Below are 24,318 nucleotides of genomic sequence, written 5' to 3'. Positions count from 1 at the left end.
TACGCTATTTTTATTTGTCTGTTTATGTACATGTGCATCATAAATGCTGCGTTTTTTAGGATACTGTGTCAAGTAGTTAAAACTTTGAAATTTGCATTTCGAGATGCGTTCTGTTGTGCTTTGTCCAGCTGTCTAAAATGCCAGAACTTTTCTACCAAGTGGAGCCTACAAGGTTAGCAACAAAAATTAGACATTTAATGGGCGGTACACTGGCCATCTTTTTTAATTGATGTCTTATGGAGGAGGCGCTTAAGTGTGTTGAATAAAGTGCTTTTTTGACCGGCTGTCCGCTAATCTTCAACATGTTTAACACTGAGCAATCCTTTTGGAATGAAATATGTGGCGTTTACAACGAGAATGTAAAAAAAAAAAAATATCTTTTTAAGAGAAGACACCGACAATTTTGCGACAGGTAGGTGTCAGTTTACTGCTCTCCCCATTCATTTGTATGAAATCCGCAGACGGTGACTTAGGGGCCGTTTACACGACAATGTCAACTAAAAACTGAAAACTTTTTATGCCTTTTCGCTGTTCGTTTACACGACAACTGCGTTTTGGGGCCTGAAAACGGGTTTCAAAGTGCAAGTTTTTGAAAACGATGCCGTTATGATCTCCGTGTAAACATACAAAAACGAACAAAATTTGTGAAAACGATGACGTCATGTGCACGTGTATTACCTGTTCAGTCTATAGGCATGCACGCGAGTACTTCAAAACAACACGCGAAACATTCAGAACTACACTGGTGGACTACAGGACTGTTTGTGCTGCTCAAGACTTGTAGTAATAAAGCAACCTCATCGTCCGTCCAGACAAAATTGCTTGATGCTTTCGCCATCTTCATTGTTTTTTTTCACCGCTCTGTGGAAGAATGCTTATGTGTGCAGGCACATAGTGTTTCTTTACAAAGTGACATCGCCAACTACTGGCCTGGAATGCATAATACAGCATTTTTAGTAGTTTTTGCGGATCCAAGTGAACGGGGATCGTTTTGAAAAAATTAATACAATTAAAAACAGTATTGTATTTTAAATGGTAGATAGCACTTTCTTCTGATTTCTGTTTAGCCATCAAATTTTAGTAATTTATTTGCACATGAAGAAATTGTTAATACAGTTGAAGTTAGAAGTTTACATGCACCTTAGTCGAATACATTTGAACTCAGTTTTTCACAATTCCTGACATTTAATCATAGAAAACATTTCCTGTCTTAGGTCAGTTAGGATCACTACTTTATTTTAAGAATGTGAAATGTTAGAATAATAGTAGAGAGAATGATTTATGTCAGCTTTTATTTCTTTCATCACATTCCCACTGGGTCAAAAGTTTACATACACTTTGTTAGTATTTGGTAGCATTGCCTTTAGTTTGTTTAACTTGGGTCAAAACATTTTGGGAAGCCTTCCACAAGCTTCTCACAATAAGTTGCTGGAATTTTGTCCCATTCCTCCAGAGAGAACTGGTGTAACCGAGTCAGGTTTGTAGGCCTCCTTGCTTGCATACACTTTTTCAGTTCTGCCCACACATTTTCTATGGGATTGAGGTCAGGGCTTTGTCATGGCCACTCCAATACCTTGACTTTGTTGTCCTTAAGCCATTTTACCACAACTGTGGAGGTATGCTTGTGGTCATTGTCCATTTGGGAGACCCATTTGTGACCAAGCTTTAACTTCCTGGCTGATGTCTTGAGATGTTGCTTCAATATATCCACATCATTTTCCTTCCTCATGATGCCATCTATTTTGTGAAGTGCACCAGTCCCTCCTGCAGCAAAGCACCCCCACAACATGATGCTGCCACCCCCATGCTTCACGGTTGGGATGGTGTTCTTTGGCTCGCAAGCCTCACCCTTTTTCCTCCAAACATAACGATGGCTATTATGGCCAAACAGTTCAATTTTTGTTTCAATAGACCAGAGGACATTTCTCCAAAAAGTAAGATCTTTGTCCCCATGTGCACTTGCAAACTGTAGTCTGGCTTTTTTATGGTGGTTTTGGAGCAGTGACTTCTTCCTTGCTGAGCAGCCTTTCAAGTCGATATAGGACTTGTTTTACTGTGGATATAGATACTTGTCTACTTGTTTCCTCCAGCATCTTCACAAGGTCCTTTGCTGTTGTTCTGGGATTGATTTGCACTTTTCGCACAAAACTACATTCATCTCTAGGAAACTGAATGTGTCTCCTTCCTGAGCGGTATGATGGCTGCGTGGTGCTATGGTGTCTATACTTATGTACTATTGTTTGTACAGATGAATGTGGTACCTTCAGGTGTTTGGAAATTGCTCCCAAGGATGAACCAGACTTGTGAAGTTCCACAATTTTTTTTTTCTGAGGTCTTGGCTGATTTCTTTTGATTTTCCCATGATATCAAGCAAAGAGGCACTGAGTTTGAAGGTAACACCTGTTTATTATTGAAGGAACACGATGGCACGTAACAACAAAACGAACTGTGACTGGTTGTTTTCATGTCTCAGTCGCTTCACATGCAAGCAGGCGATTCTCGGCGTCCTCAAGAAACAAATAGTCCAAAGGGGAAAATTTATCGGCCGATGCGATAATTAAAAGAAAATGCAGAATATTGCCCGATTTATCGGCCTCAGTGATATATCAGAATCAGCTTTATTGCCAAGTATGCTTACACATACAAGGAATTTGTCTTGGTGACAGGAGCTTCCAGTGCACAACAATACAAAAACAGCAGCGAGACATAGATAATAATAAAAAATAAAAACTAATTATACACATACGTACAGTCACACACATACATACATACATACACATGACATATCAGTCGACCACTAGTAAAAACGCGTAGGTTGTTACCTTGGTATAAAAGATCTCTGAAGAACATGTCTCTGTGACCAGCTCTCTATAGCTGCGCTGTTTGTTTTAAGGTGCACTGACTGCCCCCTGCTGACACGGCTTGTAAAAACACACGTACTTCAACCTTGAATTGCTCTGATGGTAGGAGAATTCAGACTTTTATTACAGAATTTAATTTACATATGAGACAGGGGGCATAATAATTTTTTTTAACATGTAATTTTTTAAATATAATTACACTAAATTCTGAATTCTGATTCTGTTACAAGTTAAGCTCAATAGACCTTATTCACAGCAGCGCCAACTTTGATTTTTAACGGGAATGACAACGAGGCTGTGAGTGATAGATGTACAGCCTCTTCAGTGGGCTGTACTGCAGTTTAAAGTGTGTTTGGATCATTCTGCAGACAAAATGTTGAAAAATATCTTTCTAAGAATATTCAATAGACAAAAAACTCCAGACAACATGAATTGTGGAAAATCAAATGTGATCAAGCAGCTTTTTACAGGTTTATACCGTGTATGCCATTGAAGAGATGGTAAGTCTATCGCTCACAGCCTCGTTGCCATTCCCATTAAAAATGGGAAAAGATGGCGCTACCGTGAATAAGCTTAATCGACAGCATTTGAGGCATAATGTTGATTTAACACAAAACATTTATTTCAACTCGTCCCTCCTTTTCTTTAAAAATAAATAAATAAAAAATAAAAATTAATTAATATAAAATTAATATAAAATTTTATAGAAGCACTTGCATTAATTCAGTGAAAAAACGTTAATTATTTTAGCTGGAAATTTGTTCGGTCATTTTTGGAGTCGTTTTAGGGTTAACTGCATTATGTTGTCATGGAAGTGAAGTTGTAAAATTGGATATAACTTTACGATTTTAAGTGATTTTTATCACCCTTAAATCATGTTAACACACATTGTTTACGTCTTGTGTATATACTTTTGAAACAGTGAGTATTTGAACGTTTACGGATTGGCCCCGTTCACTTCCATTATAAGTGCCTCACTTTTTTTTTTTTTTAAGAAAAGGAGGGACAAGTTGAAATGATTATTATTTTTGTTAATGAATTTAGTTCAAAATTTTAAGTTCAGGCTGATGTCTTGCCTAATAACAAATTTGCACTTGTCATTTCATTAGTCCTGTTTTAGAAAGCCAAATATACCAGGCTTTTTTGCCTAATCACATTTTGTTGAAAAGCTCCGAGGAGAACACCAGACTTGCATGTTAGGCTGAATAAAGGTTGGGCTATTTAGTGGATCGTCCTAACGCAAGTCAGTTTCTCACAAAGCAGCATGAGTCAGCTGTGTTGTTTTGTGCCAGATAGTTTTGTTAAAGTGCATAACTTAAGACTTGCACCAGGCAATTTCACAGCTCGGCATGTAAGAACCGTTATATCCTGCCTCCCTAATTCCTCCCATGTTTTCGTATTACCTTGCAGTTTTAATGCTAGATGAATTTTGAGATTAAAATCACAACAACATATCAAAGCGACATCTACAACTCTTGCAGTTGAAGCATAAAACTGCAAGTTACTTGTGGAGGAACACTTTAACGTCAGTTGTGATTCGGCGTTGCTCTTGTAACGGATGAATCTCATAGTTTGAAGACTCAGAGATTACCTGCAGAGCGGAGTCATGACAAGAAGTTAAACAACGCTTTTAATTACATTATATTTTAATTTGATTATTAAAGTGTTTTATCCTCTACACAATACACATTAATGTTTGTGTTGTACTACACACATCAATTTAAGAAGTGAAACTCGTGAAATGGCTTATATAGTCCAGTTGAAGTCCCTTCATTTTCATATTACAATCTACAGACTCAGTGGAGAATGCAAGTGAACCGCAATCCTACAATGGCGGGTCTATGCACTGCACACAATGAGACGATAATATAAAAATGCAAAATGAGGTTTTAATGATGATGATAATGAAATTCTTTATTGAACATTAAAATAATGCAGACATATGCAGTGTAACAATTACAATAAGAAATGCTTAATCGTTTATGTGGAAGTTACAGTAGAGAGATGGTTAAACACTAATCAAATTAATATACATTACTGTACTATGAAATCGGTACATTATGAACAAATTGAGATGAGCGTACATTCATGGGGATCTACCTTGTACCTATAGTGGCTTTAGATCTGTTTAAACAGGCGATCTGCTAGAAGGATCAAATGGCAAGTGTCCGTACACTGATTTATTGCTCCATAAATACTTTATTAACTTAGACTTGCTTGCAGCGTTCAGACCATTAGGTCTTCATCATGCAAAAAAAAAATAAATGTTTCTGCTATTAGGACAAAGGAAAGTTACAGTAACTTCATTTCTATGATTGAGTTAAAAAAAAAACTGAAAAAATAGCCTCAGACAACAGCGGCACACTTTAGATACACAATTTGGGAATCTCAAAACTGCACCAATGTTATAAAATACTCAGAAGTCTTGAATATTGGTAAACATGTAACAGAAATTTCACTGGAAAATAACAAAACTTATGAACACATCGCGATAGGTAGACATCAGTAATATTCGATTAAAGTATCACAACCAATATAAGCTTCAGCTACCCTACCATAAAGCACATCCAAACATTACATCAGGTACACAACTTCACCAAACAGTTTCGCTATCCATTAGGGGAGTGATTTCACTCCTGAAACCTCGACTCTGACTGAACAGTGAACAGCTGTCGCACCTTCTTTCTGAGCTTACGGACATGATGTAAACATGCAAGGACGAATGACATATGCCAAATACGTGAATAAAAATCTTCATTGTAGACTTACCGTAATGAATCGAAGACAAGGACAGGGTTTTTGAACCTGGATTTTTTAAAAATGTTTTTACTCAATAATGAACTTTTTTTTTTTTTTTTTTTTTATTGTAACCCAAAAATCTTACATAGTTCAGCTTTAAATTTTTTTTAAAATAATGTGAGTGTGGGGGGTAGCTCAGTGGTAAAAATACGTTGGCTACCACCCCTGGAGTTCGCTAGCTCGCTAGTTAGAATCTCAGGGTGTGCTGAGTGACTCCAGTCAGGTCTCCTAAGCAACCAAATTGGCCCGGTTGCTAGGGAGGGTAGAGTCACATGGGGTAACCTCCTCGTGGTCACTATAATGTGCTTCGTTCTCGGTGGGGCGTGTGGTGAGTTGAGCGTGGTTGCTGCGGTGGATGGCGTGAAGCCTCCACACGCGCTGTGTCTCCGTGGCAACGCGCTCAACAAGCCATGTGATAAGATGCGCGGGTTGATGGTCTCAGACGCGGAGGCAACTGGGATTGTCCTCCGCCACCCAGATTGAGGCGAATCACTACGCGACCACGAGGACTTAAAAGCGCATTGGGAATTGGGCATTCCAAATTGGGTGAAAAAGGGGAAAAATCCCCCCCAAAAAAGAAGAAAATAATGTGAGTGATGCTGGCTCATGCAAAAGTCGCTTCAATGCTAGAGTGTTGTGGGTGGTTTCCAGGGCGGGTTCTGTGTGGTTGCTATGGTGTCCTAAGTGGTTTGTTTTATACACAATATTCAGCATTATATATATATATATATAGTAGATTAAAATGGCACTATCATTAATCCTCTGTAAACTTTAATTTTCTCTTGCGCAGTCAGAGCATATAACTCTTGCACTTCAAACGGACATTCGATCTGTCTTTCACCCGCTTCTGATGCTCCCTTTAGAGCTGTCACGATTATGAAATTTGGCTGACGATTAATTTTATGATGATTAATTGTCTCTTTGAGGGCTTTCACGATTAAGTGTTAGATAAGTTTTCATATTTCTGCATAAGGTGCATGTGTGCTACATACGCCTTAAGAAGCCATTTTCACATATTTAACTTCAAATATATAAATCAAAAAATAGAGATATACGAGTTCCTTTAAGGCTTTAAAAACTTATGAATGGCATGAATAATAATGTTTTAAATATCAAAATATTTAGAAATACTTCAAGTATATTTTTGGTCAACTTTAGTTTTGGTCCATTATTTTAAACAACATTATATTATGCAATAGTAAAAAAATGTCTGTCCTAATTTCTTCACTTTCACATGTTATTTTAATGCTCTTATTAATTAATTAAACCCACAAGCGCTAATTCCTCATGAAGCAAATCCTTTTATATTTTGTTTCATTTTATCCTTTACATATTTATCATTACTCCACTGCGTGTCATTAACACCGCCTGTCTGAACCAGCTATAACTGATAACATTTGCCATTACACAATCTTTTAAAGTGAAACCGGAGTGCTTTGTATTTACTATCAAAGTTATATTTGTTCATTTTTTCGCGGGAGTTTGGCGCGAGCTTCTGCTGGCGGCGTGCGCATTAAAACAGGAGCTGGTCTGGTTGCCGTCTGTGGTGCTTCGTTTAAAATGACCTTATTTGGGCATTAAAATGCAATTGAAATTTGAAGTGCGCGGTTAGATCAAATAACCACGATCAGACGATTATTGAATAATCGTGACAGGCCTGGCTCCCTGTTTTACATTCGCTTACATGGTTTCAGTTTCAATTTTCGCAGTGTCAGCCGATCTCATTGTACAACACCTGTGGCTGCTAGTGTGCAGTCGTATTTTAGAGCTCCCTATGTCCAGTGAAGTGCAAAAAAAAAAAAAAACATGAACCGCTACGTATCGAGCCACAATTAACCATTACACTTAGGGATGTCCTGATGCTGCGCTTATGTATTGGTACTCATACAAGTAAAAATGCTCTGATACCAAAAACCGATACCATCTGATGTATGAATGTCATTACGTAAACTTTCAGCGCACAAATTAAAATCACGTTATGTCCAAAAGCTGCGATTTAATGAGATAAATATACTGTAGTTTGCATGTAATTCAAATATGAGCGCTTGTGAATGTGTGGAGACAGTGTTGTTCTGACGCCGGCTGCTCAAAACGTTTTCAAGCTCCTCTTCGGCTCATACAAAGAAAATACTATCAAGAACATCGCATGCTCTGTTTGTAGCAGATGACAGTAAACAGAGTGCAGTTTCCTGTTGTAGCGCGAGGCACATACAGAGTACACTTATTTAATCAAAAAGCAGTCTTGCGTGGTTTAATTATCACTTTGAGTCACATAGCGACCGGCTTTCGTAAAGTCAGAGCTCCTTGGTCAAAACAACACAGAAACTGTTCAAAATAAAAGCTCTTTCAAAATAAAAGCTAAGTTTATAGGAAAAAAGTATGACAGAAGTATATCTATATAATTGTGATATTTTCATTTGATTAAAGTTTTAATGAATTCATTTATTTAAATACCATTTTGATGATAAAATTGAAATAAACTATCGGACTCTGTATTGGCGAGTACCAAAAATGAAGTATTGGTACTCGGACTCGTTCTCAAAAAAATAAAAAAATAAATTGTATCGGGACATCCCTAGTTACACCCCTAATATATGTGTGTATGTGTGTGTGTGTGTGTGTGTGTGTGTGTGTGTGTGTGTGTGTGTGTGTGTGTGTGTGTATATATGTATATATATATATATATATATATATATATATATATATATATATATATATATATGTATATACAATATATGTTTTTATATGAATACATATGGCATATTATAATATATTATGGCTGAGGTCACTCTTCAGTACAAGTCTGTTTCTTTTTTTACCCATTCAATCATTGAAAGTAATAATATAATCCCTTTCCTTAACAAGCCGCATGAATTGAGGTATCATGCATGTCCGTAGCGCAATCGTATCATATCTGAAATAAGCTTCAGTTTATTGCAGCATTTGTCTTGCTTAGCATTTAGCGAGGGCTGGAGTGATGCCATTTGTCAATAAATGGTCAGTGCATTGGTGTCTTCATTTATGCACTCTCTTGTTATTCCAAACCTGTATGACTTCTTTCATGGAACATGAAAGGAGTTGTTAGGTGTTAGGTATTATGTGGTATGTTGTCCTCAGTCACTGCCATCCACTTAAACTGCAGCTTTTTTCCCATTGAAATGAAAGAGGATTGTGACTGTGGATGTCTTTCTGCCTCACAACTCCTGTTGTTTTCCACCTTGGAAAGAAAGTCATACAGGTTACAACATGAGGGTGAGTAAATGATTACCGAATTTGAATTTTTTGGGTGAACTAACATTGTAGCTGTTTTTTGCGCCACATTTACCGTAATATTGACTGTTTGTGTGTTTAGTGTGTGAGAACGGCAACATATGCACACGTCTTCTAGTGTGCGTACTAATTTGCGAGTTGTGTTAAGTCTCTGTGTTTTTTTTTTGTTTCCCCAAACTTTTTCCCCCCAATGTACTGTTGTCGCAGACGGTTCCAGTAGGTGTGTTGTTTGCCAGTTGGGTGTTGCTGCTCTTGTTATTGTGAGCGTGTGGCAGCCGTGGCTACGCTATTATTCCAGCCGTGTTTGCATTAGTGTACATACAAACACAGCCAAGCGTATAAACGCTGCCCTCCACCAGCTTTAGGCAGGCAGCTGGCTGCACAGTTTAATGTCTCAGCTGAAGCATGACTGATTTGGGGAAGGATGCTTTGGGGAGAGCGCAACAGATCTCAAAGAGACACGGAGCAGCTCATCGTCTCCCTCCTCATGGGAGATCTAACACACTCCGAACAACTGCTGCCTGGTTTTACGAATGGCACGATGCTTTCAAGAGAACCTCAAGATGCTCTGCAGAAGGAGTGGACTAAGAATCACTGCAACATCCAACATTCGACTTTAACTTTGTCAGGTGTTTTGATGTCAACATTTCTCTGTTATGTAAGTTAACTATTTTATATTGGCTTATTGAGGAATGCAGTTCCTCCTTTTTGATGCTTATGTGTCTGTTTTGTTGAACTATTTTTATACAGTTGCAGCATTATAAAAGTTATAATTATAAACATTAAGTAAAGTGCCCGTTGCCACAATTTTGCAAGTTGTATTGTGCAGTTATATGTTTATGCCCCACACAGTTCAATTACGGTAACATTTTACAAAAAAGTTCTATTTGTTAACATTATTTAACAACATTACTGTAGTTAACATGAACTAATGAACTTAATGTTAGTTACAACATATACATTTTTAAAATCAAAAGGTGTATTAGTTAACATTAATGCGCTATGAACTTTCGATGACCAATTGTAATTTTATTAACTAACGTTACAATTAATAAAGGCTGTAAAAATATATTATTCATTGTTTGTTCATGATACCTAATGCATTAACTAATGTTAACGAATGGAACCTTTTTATAAAGTTACAAAAATTACATTGAAATTACAATAATTGTGAATTGCTAACATTTATTTGTTTTGAAACAGTTATGAATAGTTCTGTTGTCAATATCAAAAGGTCATTGTGACATACTGGTAAGCAGTAAAAACCATGAGAGCATCACACACAGCAGAGATACGATATCACAGCAGAAAAATATATCCATTACAAGCTCTAAAACTGCTCCAGTGAGAAATCATTAATAACTATGATTTATTTACTATCTTTGGTGTTTTGCTGTAACACAAATCACTAATTATTAAGCAAATGCATGAAGACGACGTGGTGCCGTTATGGTTAAACTGTAATTGCTGTGATTAGTGTGTAATCTGATTTAAATTGGGATCCTCACAGAATAGCGCTGAGATGAGTGACTGATGAGTTATTGAGAGCACCTGGGGCCGGTTGCACCAGCTGTGCGTAAGTTCAAACTTAGCCTAGTTGCGGCGTGAATGGGCACTAAGTCACAATTTAAGCACTACTAAATATTTGAGCATTGCACCATTAAACGTAACCCTACGGATAAACTAAATATTTACGGAAGCCGCCGACCAGGAGTAACGCTTGGAGTAAAAAAGCAGACTGATATTTTATGACATCAATGAGCTCATGTTTTGCGTGACAGGTATCAATCATTTCGACATACAGTATGATGTTGACATTTACGAGAGAGAGAGAGAAAAAAACGTGCATTTAAGCAGCTCTTCAGCATGAAACCAGTCTAACGGTGCAGTGCGTCACCCAGTGTCAAGTCACATTCAAAATATATATAGGATATTCAAATGAATAAATGTCTGTTATTCCAGCCTGTTGTATAAGTATTTATTTTAGATACAGTTCCTATATATTGTTATTTACACAGGGCAAATATACTATTTATTAAATGTACTTTTATTACGTATTGTATTTTAATGGGGATTTAATTTATTACAGCTGACATTTACGTGAGCAAACAAGGTTTGAACATCAACCGTTACAAGATCAAACTGAAGTTCATGGCTTTTTAACACTTCTGTGTATAAATATGAAGGCTGTTTATCGGATAAATACAGGTAAACGTCATATTACGCGACTACGCATTACTTTACAGAGAGCTTACGACCTACTAGTGAAGTCTTGCATTAAGAACAGGTGGTGCAACCGAATTAAGCACTGACTTAGTTACAAACTAACTAGTAGTTACTAAGCCCTTAGTGTGAACTTTACGTCCTAACTTACGTGAGAACTTACGCACAGCTGGTGCAACCCAACCCTGGAGAGTGTGCATGTTTGATTGATACCACAAGTGAGCATATTGAAAGGAGGGAAGCTGAAAGTGCTCATGATCGCTCAATTCAACGTCTGATTGTCATGACTCACGTTTCATCACGTGTACTCAGATTTGTATACGCATGTTTATTTGTTGTTTAATTCGTTGTCATACCCGTTTGCAGTCTCTTTATCCTCTCTGTGCTCACAGTGCAGCGAGTCAGAATTACTACCGTAATGACTTAATATTCATACATGCGTAATTCTTACACATTTTTAAAAACAAACCTGCATATTCATCTGAATAACAGCATGTCTAAAAGTTTAAATTTGTGAATACTTAGAATTGCCAACAATTCACCCTCCACAGGCCACTCTGTCATGCATCAAGGGCTGAGAAAGAGCTCATTCATTAGAGTAGCAGTGTATGTGTGATTCCCTGCGTGCTGCAAAAAAGATCGTCCTTGATTCTAGGCACGATCAGCCGATCGGCGATCACAGACTTAAGACGAAGATCGGCCGATTTTGATCGGTCCACACCTAAAAACATTCAAACTAAAAGTCCTTCGTTCGGCTTGCCTTCAAAATAAAAGCTTAGTTTAACCAGAAATGTGAAATTGAAGAAAATGCATAATAAATATATTACTACTGCATAGTAAAATGTAATATACAATGAATATTAATAAATAATAGTAATAATAATAATATATCAACAGTAATTACATTATTTCTAGGCAATATCTCGCAAGCAAGAGTGCTGTTGCACTGAATAAAACCTTCATCAGTGCTTTCATTAATACTGTGATGGTCTGCAGTGCAGCACTTTATTGAATAAAAGCTTTCCAGATGGCAGACAGTACAAAAAAAGTTTTTCCCTTCAAGAACTGTAGAGAAAATAATTTGTCCTTTTTTTTGTTTTGTTTTTTTCTTTGGATTTGTCCCCTTTTTTCCCAATTTGGAATGCCCAATTCCCAATGTGCTTTTTAAGTCCTCGTGGTCGCGTAGTGATTCGCCTCAGTCCAGGTGGTGGAGGACGAATCCCAGTTGCCTCCGCATCTGAGACCATCAACCCGTGCATCTTATCACGTGGCTTGTTGAGCGCGTTGCCATGGAGACATAGCGCGTGTGGAGGCTTCACGCCATCCACCATGGCAACCACGCTCAACTCACCACACGCCCCACCGAGAATGAACCACATTATAGCGACCACGAGGAGGTTACCCCATGTGACTCTACCCTCCCTAGCAACCGGGCCAATTTGGTTGCTTAGGAGACCTGGCTGGAGTCACTCAGCACGCCCTGGGATTCGAACTAGTGAGCTAGCGAACTCCAGGGGTGGTAGCCTGCGTATTTTACCACTGAGCTACCCAGGCCCCCAATCTATGTCCTTTGATAATGATTTGGCTCGAATTTAATGGAAAATATGTGAGTTTTGCTCTGTAGCGTGGCAGAAATTTAAGCAGCCTCTGGAGTCATAGCTGGGTGCCGATAACAGATGGCGAGCGATGGTGTGCGTACCTACATTGATATAGTTGTTTCGAATTTTAGATTGTGCGATGTCACCTGCCAGATGCGTCCGGTGTGCGACCCCCCTTTAGCCTTAATACATGATAAGGCAGAGTTATTATAGGGTTTAGAGCTGAAATGATTAGTCAACTTTATCTACAACGTCAACAATAAAAATGTATGAAACTAATGATGGCATAAAAACGCAGCACTGCAGCTTGCGCCTGACTGAGGAGAGGAAGAAAACACAGCTCACAGTCCAGATGCACTCTAAACTTTGCAAACAGCTTCAGGTGATGTAGATCGCAAAGTATGAGGGAATTAAACACCCTAGCGTTACATCTTTAATGCAGTTATATTTAATGCATTATAGCTTTATTAAAGTTCAAATAATACAGAAGTAGATCATGTAAATAACTACAAGCTCCGAAACTGGCATTTCTCTGTGTGGTCAGCGCCGCCTCTATGAGTTACGTGAATGTCCCGATCTAGGGGGGTGAGATTGAAACTGCACCTGGCTGATGCACACTCTGTCGTAGGGATGCTCGTCCCTCGAGCGCACACGCTTAATGCAGCTAGATTATAACGTGATGGCTCGCGACTCATTGAGTCATTATATATGTGTCACTGTGCATTTCTTATCATGAAGAAAATTGTCAATACGCAGCTTTATTAATAAGAGAGTTGTTTTTCTTTTTTTGCGAGTTAAAGATGGATCAAAGTGAACAGAAAGGTGAGAGAGGGCAGTCTTCTCCCCATTATAAACTGCAATAAAATACATTTTTGATTTGTTTTTGTTTTGGCTTGTTTTCCAATATAAATATCTAAAACTCCTTTAAAACAACGTACATTTACTTTAGCAGCTATACTGCAGGAAAAAAAAATGTTATCTGAGAATGTTGAATATAATATTAAAAATACAAATATTTTCAAATATCTAAAAATCCTTTGAAAAAGATGCATTCACCTGAGAAGCAGCATATAAAAATTTAGACAAGTCTAAATGTCTTATATGTTGCTTCTCAAGTAAATGTATCTTGTTTTAAGGATTTTTAGATATTTTTAAATGGAAAACAGTACAAAAGCACTTGATAACAATAGTATTTTTTGCAGTGAATTTCTTTACTGAATTAAACTTAATAAAAAGTGCCCCCCCCTTAATTCAGTGAATGTCATTTAGAGGTATTTTTGAAAGATGATTTTGTCCTCTTTATTGTTAGTAAGGATGTTTAATACAACCTTTTAACTCTGGGCACAAGCTGAATAATCGGTTAAGAGCTAACGATTACAATAATCGCCCGAATAATCGTTCTAATAATCATTAGATTAGTCGATTATCAAAATAATCGTTAGTTGCAGCCCTAATTGTGTTTAGAATTTGGGTAGGATCAGTGGTGATTTTATTTTTTTAAGTGCAAATAAGGCTTCTAGTAAGACTTCATATGTATTGCATTTACAATGTTTAAATTTATTGCATCATGAAAAGGATACATATGTAATTGTGTGTAAAATTCTTACTATGGATTTGGGTCGCAGTTTTGAGAACTTGATGATTTTGCATGTTTTGGAACACTTGACTTGTCTATTACTTTTGACTTCACTCTGCCTGGAAATGAGTCACTCCCTTCACAGACTTGAGCGTAAACCCACCGCCGAGCCTTTGGTGACATTTAAAGCATTTCTTTAATCCTTCTGAGATGTTCACATTTATGACATCCTGAATTTTAAATTAGTTATGTTTAGGGATAGTTCACCCAAAAATGAAAACTCTCATCATTTACTCACCCTCATGCCATCCCAGATGTGTTTGACTTTCTTCTGCAGAACATAACACAACAAAAAATATATTGGCTCTGTAGGTCCATACAATGCAAGTGAATGGTGTAAAATTTAATGCTCCAAAAAGCACATAAAGGCATCATAAATGTAATCCACAAGACTCCAGTGGTTTAATCCATGTTTTCTGAAAAGATCCAATCAGTTTTGGGTGAGAACAGAACAAAAATATAACTTTTTATATTTCACTATGAATTTTAACATCAGCAGTCAGCTTGGTGATCATGATTTCATGCTCTATTACACTTTCTAGTGCTCTGTGCATGTGTCAAGCACTAGAAAGTGTAATCAAGATTGAATCAGGATTTCGCCTAGAGACTGCAAAAAAAGCACCTTTTTGGAGCTTCAAAATTCTAGTCACCATTCCCTTACATTGTGTGGACCTACAGAGCTGAAACCTTCATTTTTGTTCTGCAGAAGAGAAGTCATTCACATCTGGGATGGCATATTTTTGGGTGAACTATTCCTTTGTTTGATAGTTGTGCAAAAAAAAAAAAACATTTAACCGAATTAATGTTGCTGTGGGAAGCAACAGGCTAGCAGGAATTGCTTAGAGCAAGAATGCTTTTCATTTATTGTCGGTGAAAGTTTATCAGTCTTCGCTTATGCAAATCACCATTCTTCATTTGTCTTTAATATTGGTTGTATTGGTATCAGTGCAGTGGCCAAGCTAATGGCTGGGGGGGACAAGTGGGGTAAAAAATTAGCTGCTGGAATAGGTCTTATTTTTTGCCTTAAGGCTCGGGTATGCTTTGTTTTTTCCCGTTCCGGGTTGTCTCGCACTAGGGCTGAGTGATAGGGCGATATAATCGGATATTGACGATATCTTACTGATATCCTGATGCCGATTGTGACACTCATTGACAGACGATGATAAACTATATCGGGAAATGGCAAAACCATGGATCTGGGAAGCTGCCAAATAGAGGCCTATTAAACAGTAGCCCGGGGTGTGAAACTATCACCCGCCATCCGTCGCATGCAACGAGGCTGAATCTAGTTCGCCAGCTCCTCGTCCAAATGCAGGTATTTCATGTGTGGGTAATTTTGCTCAGCTACACGCAACAGGCGGGCGACCTGTAAGATGTCTCAAAGTGTCGCACGACAAGAAATGCTGTTAGACACAAAGACGCGCTCTTGAAGAAACACACTTTATTCTCTTTTTAAAAACGGACAAAAGCTGTCAATCGTGTCTGATTCGCTGTTTGTTCAGAGGCGTGCAGCATGAGCCTGTCTTGTGAAACGTGCATGTAAAGTTTAATTTGTCTTAAAACTGTTTGCAATAATAATGTCGTCTATGAGAATGCTGCAAATGATCTCCGATCATCTCAGGAGGTGCTGTGAGTTTAGTTCCCTTTATTTCCACGGAGCAGTTTGCGGGTAACATTGTGAACGCAACACTGCAGGTTTGGTAATATATATCTTTGTATTAAAGAAACAAAGACGAAAGTGATGAAATCATAAAATAATACAAGACACATTCACCTTGAACCTAAAATTGAGTTCTATATTATTTTCTTTAGGCAGCATTAACTGTATTACTAGAACGTGATACAAACACAAATTCAATAAGAACACTCATTTGGCAGCATTATTTTGGGAACACAAGGACATTTATTAGGCTTATTTACTATGATTATTATCTTTAAATTTATTCATTCTCATTAATTTGTTGGCTGTTAGTAATTTTTCACCCATTGTTGTTGATGGATACCTGCGTGATGGCAAATGGGGCCGTTGGATTTAGGGAGGTGGTTATATAAGATTTTTTGTTATTTTAATTGCTTTTTTTGTTTAATTTAAAAGTTAATTTAAAAATCAGTGCAGAACATGCTGCTGATGATGAAATTTGCGTCACGCATACTGGCCGCGTTCCGATTAGCTATGTAGACAACCGACTTTGGCCTTTAATATTCCCCATAGAGAATACAGAGACATTACAGCATTGACATCCTTCGCATCTTTCAAACTAAAACAAAAAGTAAAAAAATACAAGTGTCTGGATTTGGTGACATTTCTTATTTAACAAAATTTTTGTTGGTATGGATGGTCAATGATATTATGATTAGATAATGATATATGATTATATAATGCCGAAAAATATGTATATATTTAAATAAATTTAATGATAGCTATTGAGACATGCACAAAAGTTCTCAAACACTAAAATTTACTAAAATAAACAAAAAATGCATTATCCATTAAGGAAGCTGTTGCAAGGTTTTGGAACTGACATTCCAAATTCCTGTCGGCCAAGCAGACGCATTATTGGTCAGTACCGATTAATTTTAACATTTTCAGATATCGGCCAATTTACTTTACACTCTGAATGGAGATGAGTCTTCCCTTCACCTAGCATTATACTAAAATGGCCAATACCAAATATTAATGAACTTATTTGCTAAACGTTTATCGCTAAAATGGTGCTTGTTGGTTAATCAGTTAGACAAGAAACTGTACTAATGCAATTCAACTACTTTTTCTTTCTTTCTAGACTTTGTGTCCCTGTTCGACTTGGAAAATGATCTTCCAGATGAGCTGATACCCAATGGAGACCTTGGGCTTATGTCCATGTCCTCTAACGGGGATGGAGGGGTGGGAGGCCGGATGGGGGGCTCTGTCCCAGACGCTGCTGCCAAACACAAGCAGCTGTCCCAGCTCCTGCAGGCAGGGAGCGGCCCCAGTCTAGCTGGAAACCTCAGCTCCGTCAGCCCTCAACCTGGAATGAATCAACTGGGTGCTTTGGGGAAGAGTCCGATGGGCCAGGGCTCACCTGGTCACCAGACTCAGCCTCCGAAGTCTGTCGGCACTCCTACCGGTCAGGGCAACAATAGTCCGGGGATGGGTCTCAATGCTGGCTTCAACCAAGCCATGCTGAACAACAACAACCAGACTCATGGACTCATGGGGCAGAACATGGCTCCACAGGGGCAGATCATGAATGGCGTTATGGGGCCAGCCGGAAGAGGAAGGCCAGCTCCAGGAATGCAATACCAGGGTCAGGCCATGCAGGGGGCGCCAGTCGGAGGCGGTGCCATGCCAGGGGTCAGTGTTTCTGGCAGCGTACTCGCTGAGACGCTTACCCAGGGTGCACCACAGATAGGGGCACACAACGCTATCAACCACCAGCAAGCGGGAAACATGAACAAGGTAAGATGCCATTGCCCACTTCAAGTCCCATTTGCAACACACCCCTTAAAAGAATATTCTGGGTTCAATGCAATTTAACCTCTATCGACAGCATTTGTGGCATTATGTTGATTACTCGATTGAGCTTAACTTGTATTGAACCCAGAATATTCCTTTAAGTTAAGAATGCTTTAGTGATAATTGTTAGGGTACGATTACTAGGGTTTCTTAATATTCAAAGTGGCTGCTCACATTGGACACGTTCTTGCGTTCAAAAACAGCTAGACGGAGCGCTCCTTTTAACTTGACAATGCGTCTTTAAAACGTGTCATTTGTGGTGTCATACGGTGAAAGCACAGCAAGACGCAACACAGCTGCCAAAGTCGTCAATCCGATGTGTGTATGTGTACACATACCAACAATTTAAAAGTATTGCAGATGTGAGAACGCTCTTTTGATTCAACAACCTAAAGCAAGCAAACACAAATTCAACTAAGCTAATTGTTTCAGTTTCGACCAGCACCATGAATGTGTAGTTTCAGTTTCAACCTATAATTTTCTCTACAAATGGTACAATAAGAAAACATGGTGTGATTCAGAGAACTTCATGTTGCATGGATTTGAGAATGAAATGGGAAGGTTTACTGCTTGTAGCATGATGATCAGTTTTGCCGGTTTGCTTAATCAATTAAGAACCATCCTATGTGTGAAGTGTGTAATTTCTGCGCCACTAAAGTTGCCAAGGAAAATTGCATAAGTTATTTTCAAATTGCTTTCCCGGATACTCCCCCGACTTTCATTGGCTGAACAAACAGATACTCCCACCCCAAACGATTTATTTGAAATAATGTTGCTGTGTTATGTTGGGCTGGTTGGGATGCTCAAACAAACATAAAATCAACCTACGAATGGCTTTCTTATATTGCTGTCTCAGTCTTTAACTTCAATTTTTTTTTAACTTTTACACGTTTAACAGATTGATGTGCCCATGCTTAACCCTTGTGCGTCCATAAAAAAAAAAAACTACACTCAGGACCTTAGAGGACAAAAATGTCCACGTCAATAAACTCATAAAAATATTATATATTAATATTATTTTCCACTTTCACTGACTTTTTTTAACCAACATCAGTCCTGATCATAACTACAAATATTCATTCATTTTCAGGATTTTAATCCTTTAAATGCCAGTTTGTTTACATAATGCCACTGTTGTTTTTTACACACACACACACACACACACACACACACACACACACACACACAAAGATTTCTCAATACACACATACAAAACACACTCTGACATCCATACCAACACACCCACACAATTTTAGCTGTATCATTTATTCAACTGGCCTGCAGTGCTCTATAATACAGCAAACAGAAAATAGGGAAAAAGCATGTATTTGCTCCATAGGCTAAACATGAGAAAAATGGCGCCATCTGGTGGACAATATTAAAAATAAAAAATTTGAACCCAGGGCTCCGGAATGAAAGCATAATATCGTAGAATTCATGATTTTATGCTTTTATGGCATTGAGATCAAATATTGCCATTTTAATGGGTTTCAATGGGGGACATTTTTGTCCTTAAGGTCCTGAGTGTAACTATTTTTTGTACACATTGTATTATAGATGTATTACAGGAACTGGCATTAACACAGCCAAAATGATCGAAAAAAAAAACCAAAAATGAAAAAGACAAAAATGTCCCAAAGGTCGCATAAGGCTTAAGCTTTTCAGACAGTTACAGAAGGGAAGAGCTTGTAGAAAGGTAGTTGTGGCCATTGCACATGTCTGATTGTTGTGGTTTTACAGGAAACCAATCGGAAACCAGTCTGCTACTCACACTACGTTTCTTCACTCATCAAACACTTGCTGGGTTCATATTGAGAAATCAGTCGATCGATCAAGTCTCCTCACAGTGCAGCCAAACAAATATTTTGAATAACTTTACAGAAGCTGCAAGAGCATTTACAGGTTTCCATACCAACAGTGTTTGCTCAAAGGTGAATAGACGTGCTATTGGCACTGTTTTGTGTGTTTGCATTGCAAACAGATTATGAGAGTCACAAGTGCAGCTGAAGTGTGTGAGATCAGTCCACATCAGTGTTTCAGTAACTGTGCTCGCTGTGAAGGTACAGTGTTATGTACTGCCCACTCTATCAACACATTTAAGGTACCACTACAACCTTTGAAGCAATGCTTTTGTTACAAATTCAGCAAATACATTTCAAGATAATTACAGTCGGACTAAGTATTTAATTGGTGGTCTACTGTATGTACACATGCTTTTTCTTTGGATGTTCATAGCATCTCGTGCTGAGTGTTGTTTTAGAGATGTTTTTTAGCTAAACACTTCTGTTTTATATGACCCAGTTAAAATTTCCCTGCATTCTTTTGTGCTCTTCATCATAATTAAATAATCGTCTGAGTGTGATTATTTGATCTCACCACGATTATTTAAGATAACCGTGATTATTGTGCGCTTCAAATTCCATTCACATTTTACTATCCAAAAAGGGAAGTATAAGAATATATAGACATATCAGGAACGGCATATTTTGTGTCTCATTTTCCGGTGTTAAATTGCATTGTGAGTGCTCAAAATGAATTCTGACCGTCTCAGTGAGCCTCACCGTTGACCGCATTCAGGGCAGCTCCTGGAGTGCAAAATGAAGATGAACCACTTCTGAAGCACTGTGATATGCGAGTGCTGTCTGTGGGATATAAAAGAGGATTTTGATAGTGAACATAAAGTGCTTTGGTTTCACTTTAATGTAATGTTTGCATAATGGCAAATGTTCTTGGTCATACACACAGTGTTAAAGGATAGTTCACCCAAAACTAAAAATTCTCTCATTATTTACTCCATCCCAGATGTGTGTCTTTCTTCAGCAGAACACAAACGAAGATTTTTAGAAGAATATCTCAGCTCTGTAGGTCCATACAATGCAAGTGGATGGCGATCAGCACTTTAAAGCTCCAAAAAGCACTGACAATCGTAGTAAAAGTAATCCATACGACTCCAGTGGTTAAATGAATGCCTTCTAAAGTGATACAATTGCTTTGGGTGAGAAACAGATCAATATTTAGGTCCTTTTCATTATAATTGTTCACTTCCAGTGGCTCTCCAGTGCGCATCCATGAGGGGAATCAGTTCACATGGCCTCTCGCATGATGCAAGTGCGCTGGAATGTTCAAATGAAATAAAACCAATGAAGCTTGTGAGAGGCAGCGAAAACTGATTCACCTCATGGGCGCGCATTGGAGAGCAACCAGAAGTAAACCATTATAGTGAAAATAAGTGACTTTTTTTTTAATTCAAAACAGCGTATTAAGAGGAAAGGTAAGGAGTTTCCATCCTTTACTTAACAATTCTCCAGTGCAGAGAATGGTTATGAAGAAATGTCAGTATCAAACCATAGGTGGTGAAAAAGGCTGATTAATCGGCTGGAAAAAAAAAAAAAATCCTAGTCCTTATTTACTTAGACGGGCAAAGACACGGAGACTACAAGAGTCCAAAATGAGTAAATTCCAGATGCAGTTTATTGTTCAATCTAAATAAAAGATTTGGACTTTTGACTATTATCAAGCCCAAAACCCACCAGGGACTCTTGAAATTATGGAGACTTAGCTTTTACAATCTTAATCTTTCTAACAAGTCAGTCCATCGTCAGCCATCTTTTGAACGCTCCCGGGTGGCTGTTTTTCTATGTAAACAAGCTGCATGCCAGTGCAGCTCCTATCTACTTAAATGGGGAAAGACAGAAATCTCCAAAACAGTTGGTCAAGATTATGATCAAAGAACATATTTCAAATGAGCAGTAAAATCTGACAACGCTGGTATCATAAGTTGTGCTGCTTTACCTCAAATCACGCTAAAAACAAAATATTCCCAGTTTGTATGGATAATGTGCATGTGCATTCTCAAGTTGATTGACAGGCAATGTCTTTATCAAATAGGTGATTGGCTCTTTTACCTTTAGGGCGGTACTTCCTTTCCACATCCCTTGACCGTTGGGCATTCCACTTTCCTCCCATTCATTTTATGACCCGTCTCTGCTAAATAGTCTGTTACAGTGCTCTATATTTAAAGAGATAGTTCACCCAAAAATTTTAATTCATTATTTACTAGTGATCGACCGATATGTTTTTTTTTTTTTTAATGGCCGATGCCTAAATCCAGAGAGCAGGGTGGCCGATAGAATGCCGATATATCACACATTTTAATAAAGTAAATAACAAACATAAAATTGCTAAAAAAATAAATAATAATAAACTCCTATTTAGCACTATATTTACTCAATTTCACGCTAAACTTTAACTTTGTAAAAAAGAATCTAAAAATTATTTTTTTAAAAATGGTAGATAGCAGTTTCTTCTGATTTCTGTTTAGTCATCAAATTTTAGTCATTTATTTGCACATGAAGAAATGGTTAATACATTAGGAAGAAGGAAAGAACAGTACACACAGTAGTCCAGCAACCATGGATGGCATGTCCACGTTAGCAATCGCATTTTCTAAAAAAATACAGAATCAAATCAATTGTACATAAAGTGCATAGTGAATAAGACATTTACTTATAGCACACACGAATGCTTTTACTTTGAAGTTGCGGTTCCAGCGCGAGCAGCAATCTCCTGACAGTTTCAACAGCCACTGACCATCATGATTTGTGAATCAGGAATTTTTGATCCTGATCTTGAAGTTTTGATTCTGGCTGATGGAATACGCGCTTCAGAGGAAGATATTAGATAAGCGCTTGACGGGAAGAAAACGCTGGATTTTCGTGAGGTTCATGAATGACATATTTTTAAAGAAGATATCTGCATATTTGTAGACGGTATATAATAAAAGTTTTATTGATATTTGCCTTCTATCATTAGAAAAGTTACAGGGAACTGTTGAGGAGAGACTGTTAGAATGCGTGCTTTAGAGGAAGATTTATGAGCGCTCCACAGGACGCTGGATCTGCTGAAGTTGTGGTTGGTTTATCTGTTTAAACGAGATATGCGCATATTTGTGACTGGTCGTTTACATGTCTCGGTCGCTTCACATGCAAGCAGGTGATTCTTGGCACCCTCAAGAAACAAATTGGCCAAAGGGGAAAATTTATCGGGCCATGCCGATAATTAACAAATTCTGAATATCGGCTGATTTAACGCCTAGACGATATATCGGTCGACCACTATTATTTACTCACCCTCATGATATCCCATGTGTGTATGACTTTCTTTCTTCACCAGAACACATTTGAAGAAAAATAGAAAAATGTCTTAGCCCAGTAGGTCCTTAAAATGCAAGTCAAAGGAGATTTCTCTTTTGAAGCTCCAAAAATCACAGACAGTAAGCATAAACGTCATCCATACAACACCAGCTGTTAAATTAATGTCTTTTAAAGCGACATGATCACTTGTGGTGTGAAAAAAGATCAATATTCAACTACTTTTCAACTGTAATTCCCCCACTACTTGGTGCAGGTTGCCAGCTTGAACAGGGCCATGACGATTTGCTTTCGGGTCGGAACCGGTGGCAACCTGCGATAGGCACAACATCAGGACCAATATTACAATCCTATCAGAAGGGCAACTGTTCCCTTTTGATTGCTATTCCTCCTCTTCTGATTGCATTTATTTGTGAAATTAAAATGACAGTTAGCTGGCTAATTTCAATGAATTGTCTCAATTCTCTCCCCATTTTACCTAAACATAGAGGGAAAAATAAGGGACATCTGAGAGGTGAAAGGTACACAATTTGCGATATACACACATTTCTGTATGGAAACGGCTTAAAGGCAGATTTCTTTTGCGATAAACCAAAACTTACGTGACAAAGTGTTTTTTTAAGCATGATGTCATCATGCACAAACATTTTTTCGATAAAAGGCCATTTGAATGGAAACAGGCAGAAGATGTCAAATTTCGCAAAAAAAATTTTCCCGCATTTTCACTTTGTTGATAACAAAACAGCACGAAAAGTGGATGGTAACTAGGTTATTGTGAGTAAAGAAACAGGTACAGATCTAAACCAAAACTAACCAAGCTACTGTACAGTGTTCCTCCTCTTCACTTGTGAACAGCGCTGCTCTTCTGGCTATGATGCACGTCTCAGGTCTCGCGTGTTTCAAATGGCAATTTGATTACGTCACACACATATATCGCTGCTGAACGGAAGCATGATTTAGAGTTTAAAAAAAAAACTTTTGGTTTTTTTAACCAAAAGTGATCATGTCGTTTTAGTAGACATTAATTCAACAGCTGGTGTTGTATGGATGACATTTATGCTTACTGTCTTTTTGGAGCTTCAAAAGTCTAATCACCATCCACTTGCATTTAAAGGACCTTCTGAGCTAAGATATTTTTTAATTTTTCTTCATACGTCATACACACCTGGGATATCATGAGGGTGAATAAATGATGAGAGAATTTTCATTATTTTGGGTGACCTATCCCTTTAAGTATTTAACAAATTAAGCTTTTATCGCCTAAATTTACCAGATAAATTTTTTG

General features: G+C 37.9%; 1 protein-coding gene across 6 annotated transcripts in view; it reads left to right on the top strand.

Moving 5' to 3' along the window:
* LOC127450211 (histone lysine acetyltransferase CREBBP-like) overlaps positions 1–24,318 on the top strand; it is a 64,868-nt gene that overhangs the window by 3,663 nt on the left and 36,887 nt on the right. For 5 of the 6 annotated variants that reach the window (XM_051714094.1, XM_051714093.1, XM_051714090.1 and 2 more), the window contains exon 2: positions 17,171–17,826. In XM_051714094.1, the coding sequence (XP_051570054.1) occupies positions 17,171–17,826 (656 nt within the window). Of the gene's footprint in view, positions 1–9,137; positions 9,589–17,170; positions 17,827–24,318 lie in introns of all 6 variants that reach the window. The other variant, XM_051714092.1, reaches the window with a different exon arrangement.

Source organism: Myxocyprinus asiaticus, chromosome 13 (genome assembly GCF_019703515.2).
Source record: "Myxocyprinus asiaticus isolate MX2 ecotype Aquarium Trade chromosome 13, UBuf_Myxa_2, whole genome shotgun sequence".
Lineage (NCBI taxonomy): Eukaryota > Metazoa > Chordata > Actinopteri > Cypriniformes > Catostomidae > Myxocyprinus > Myxocyprinus asiaticus.
Note: the sequence above shows the minus strand (reverse complement) of the source record. Positions and strands in the feature narration are given on the sequence as shown.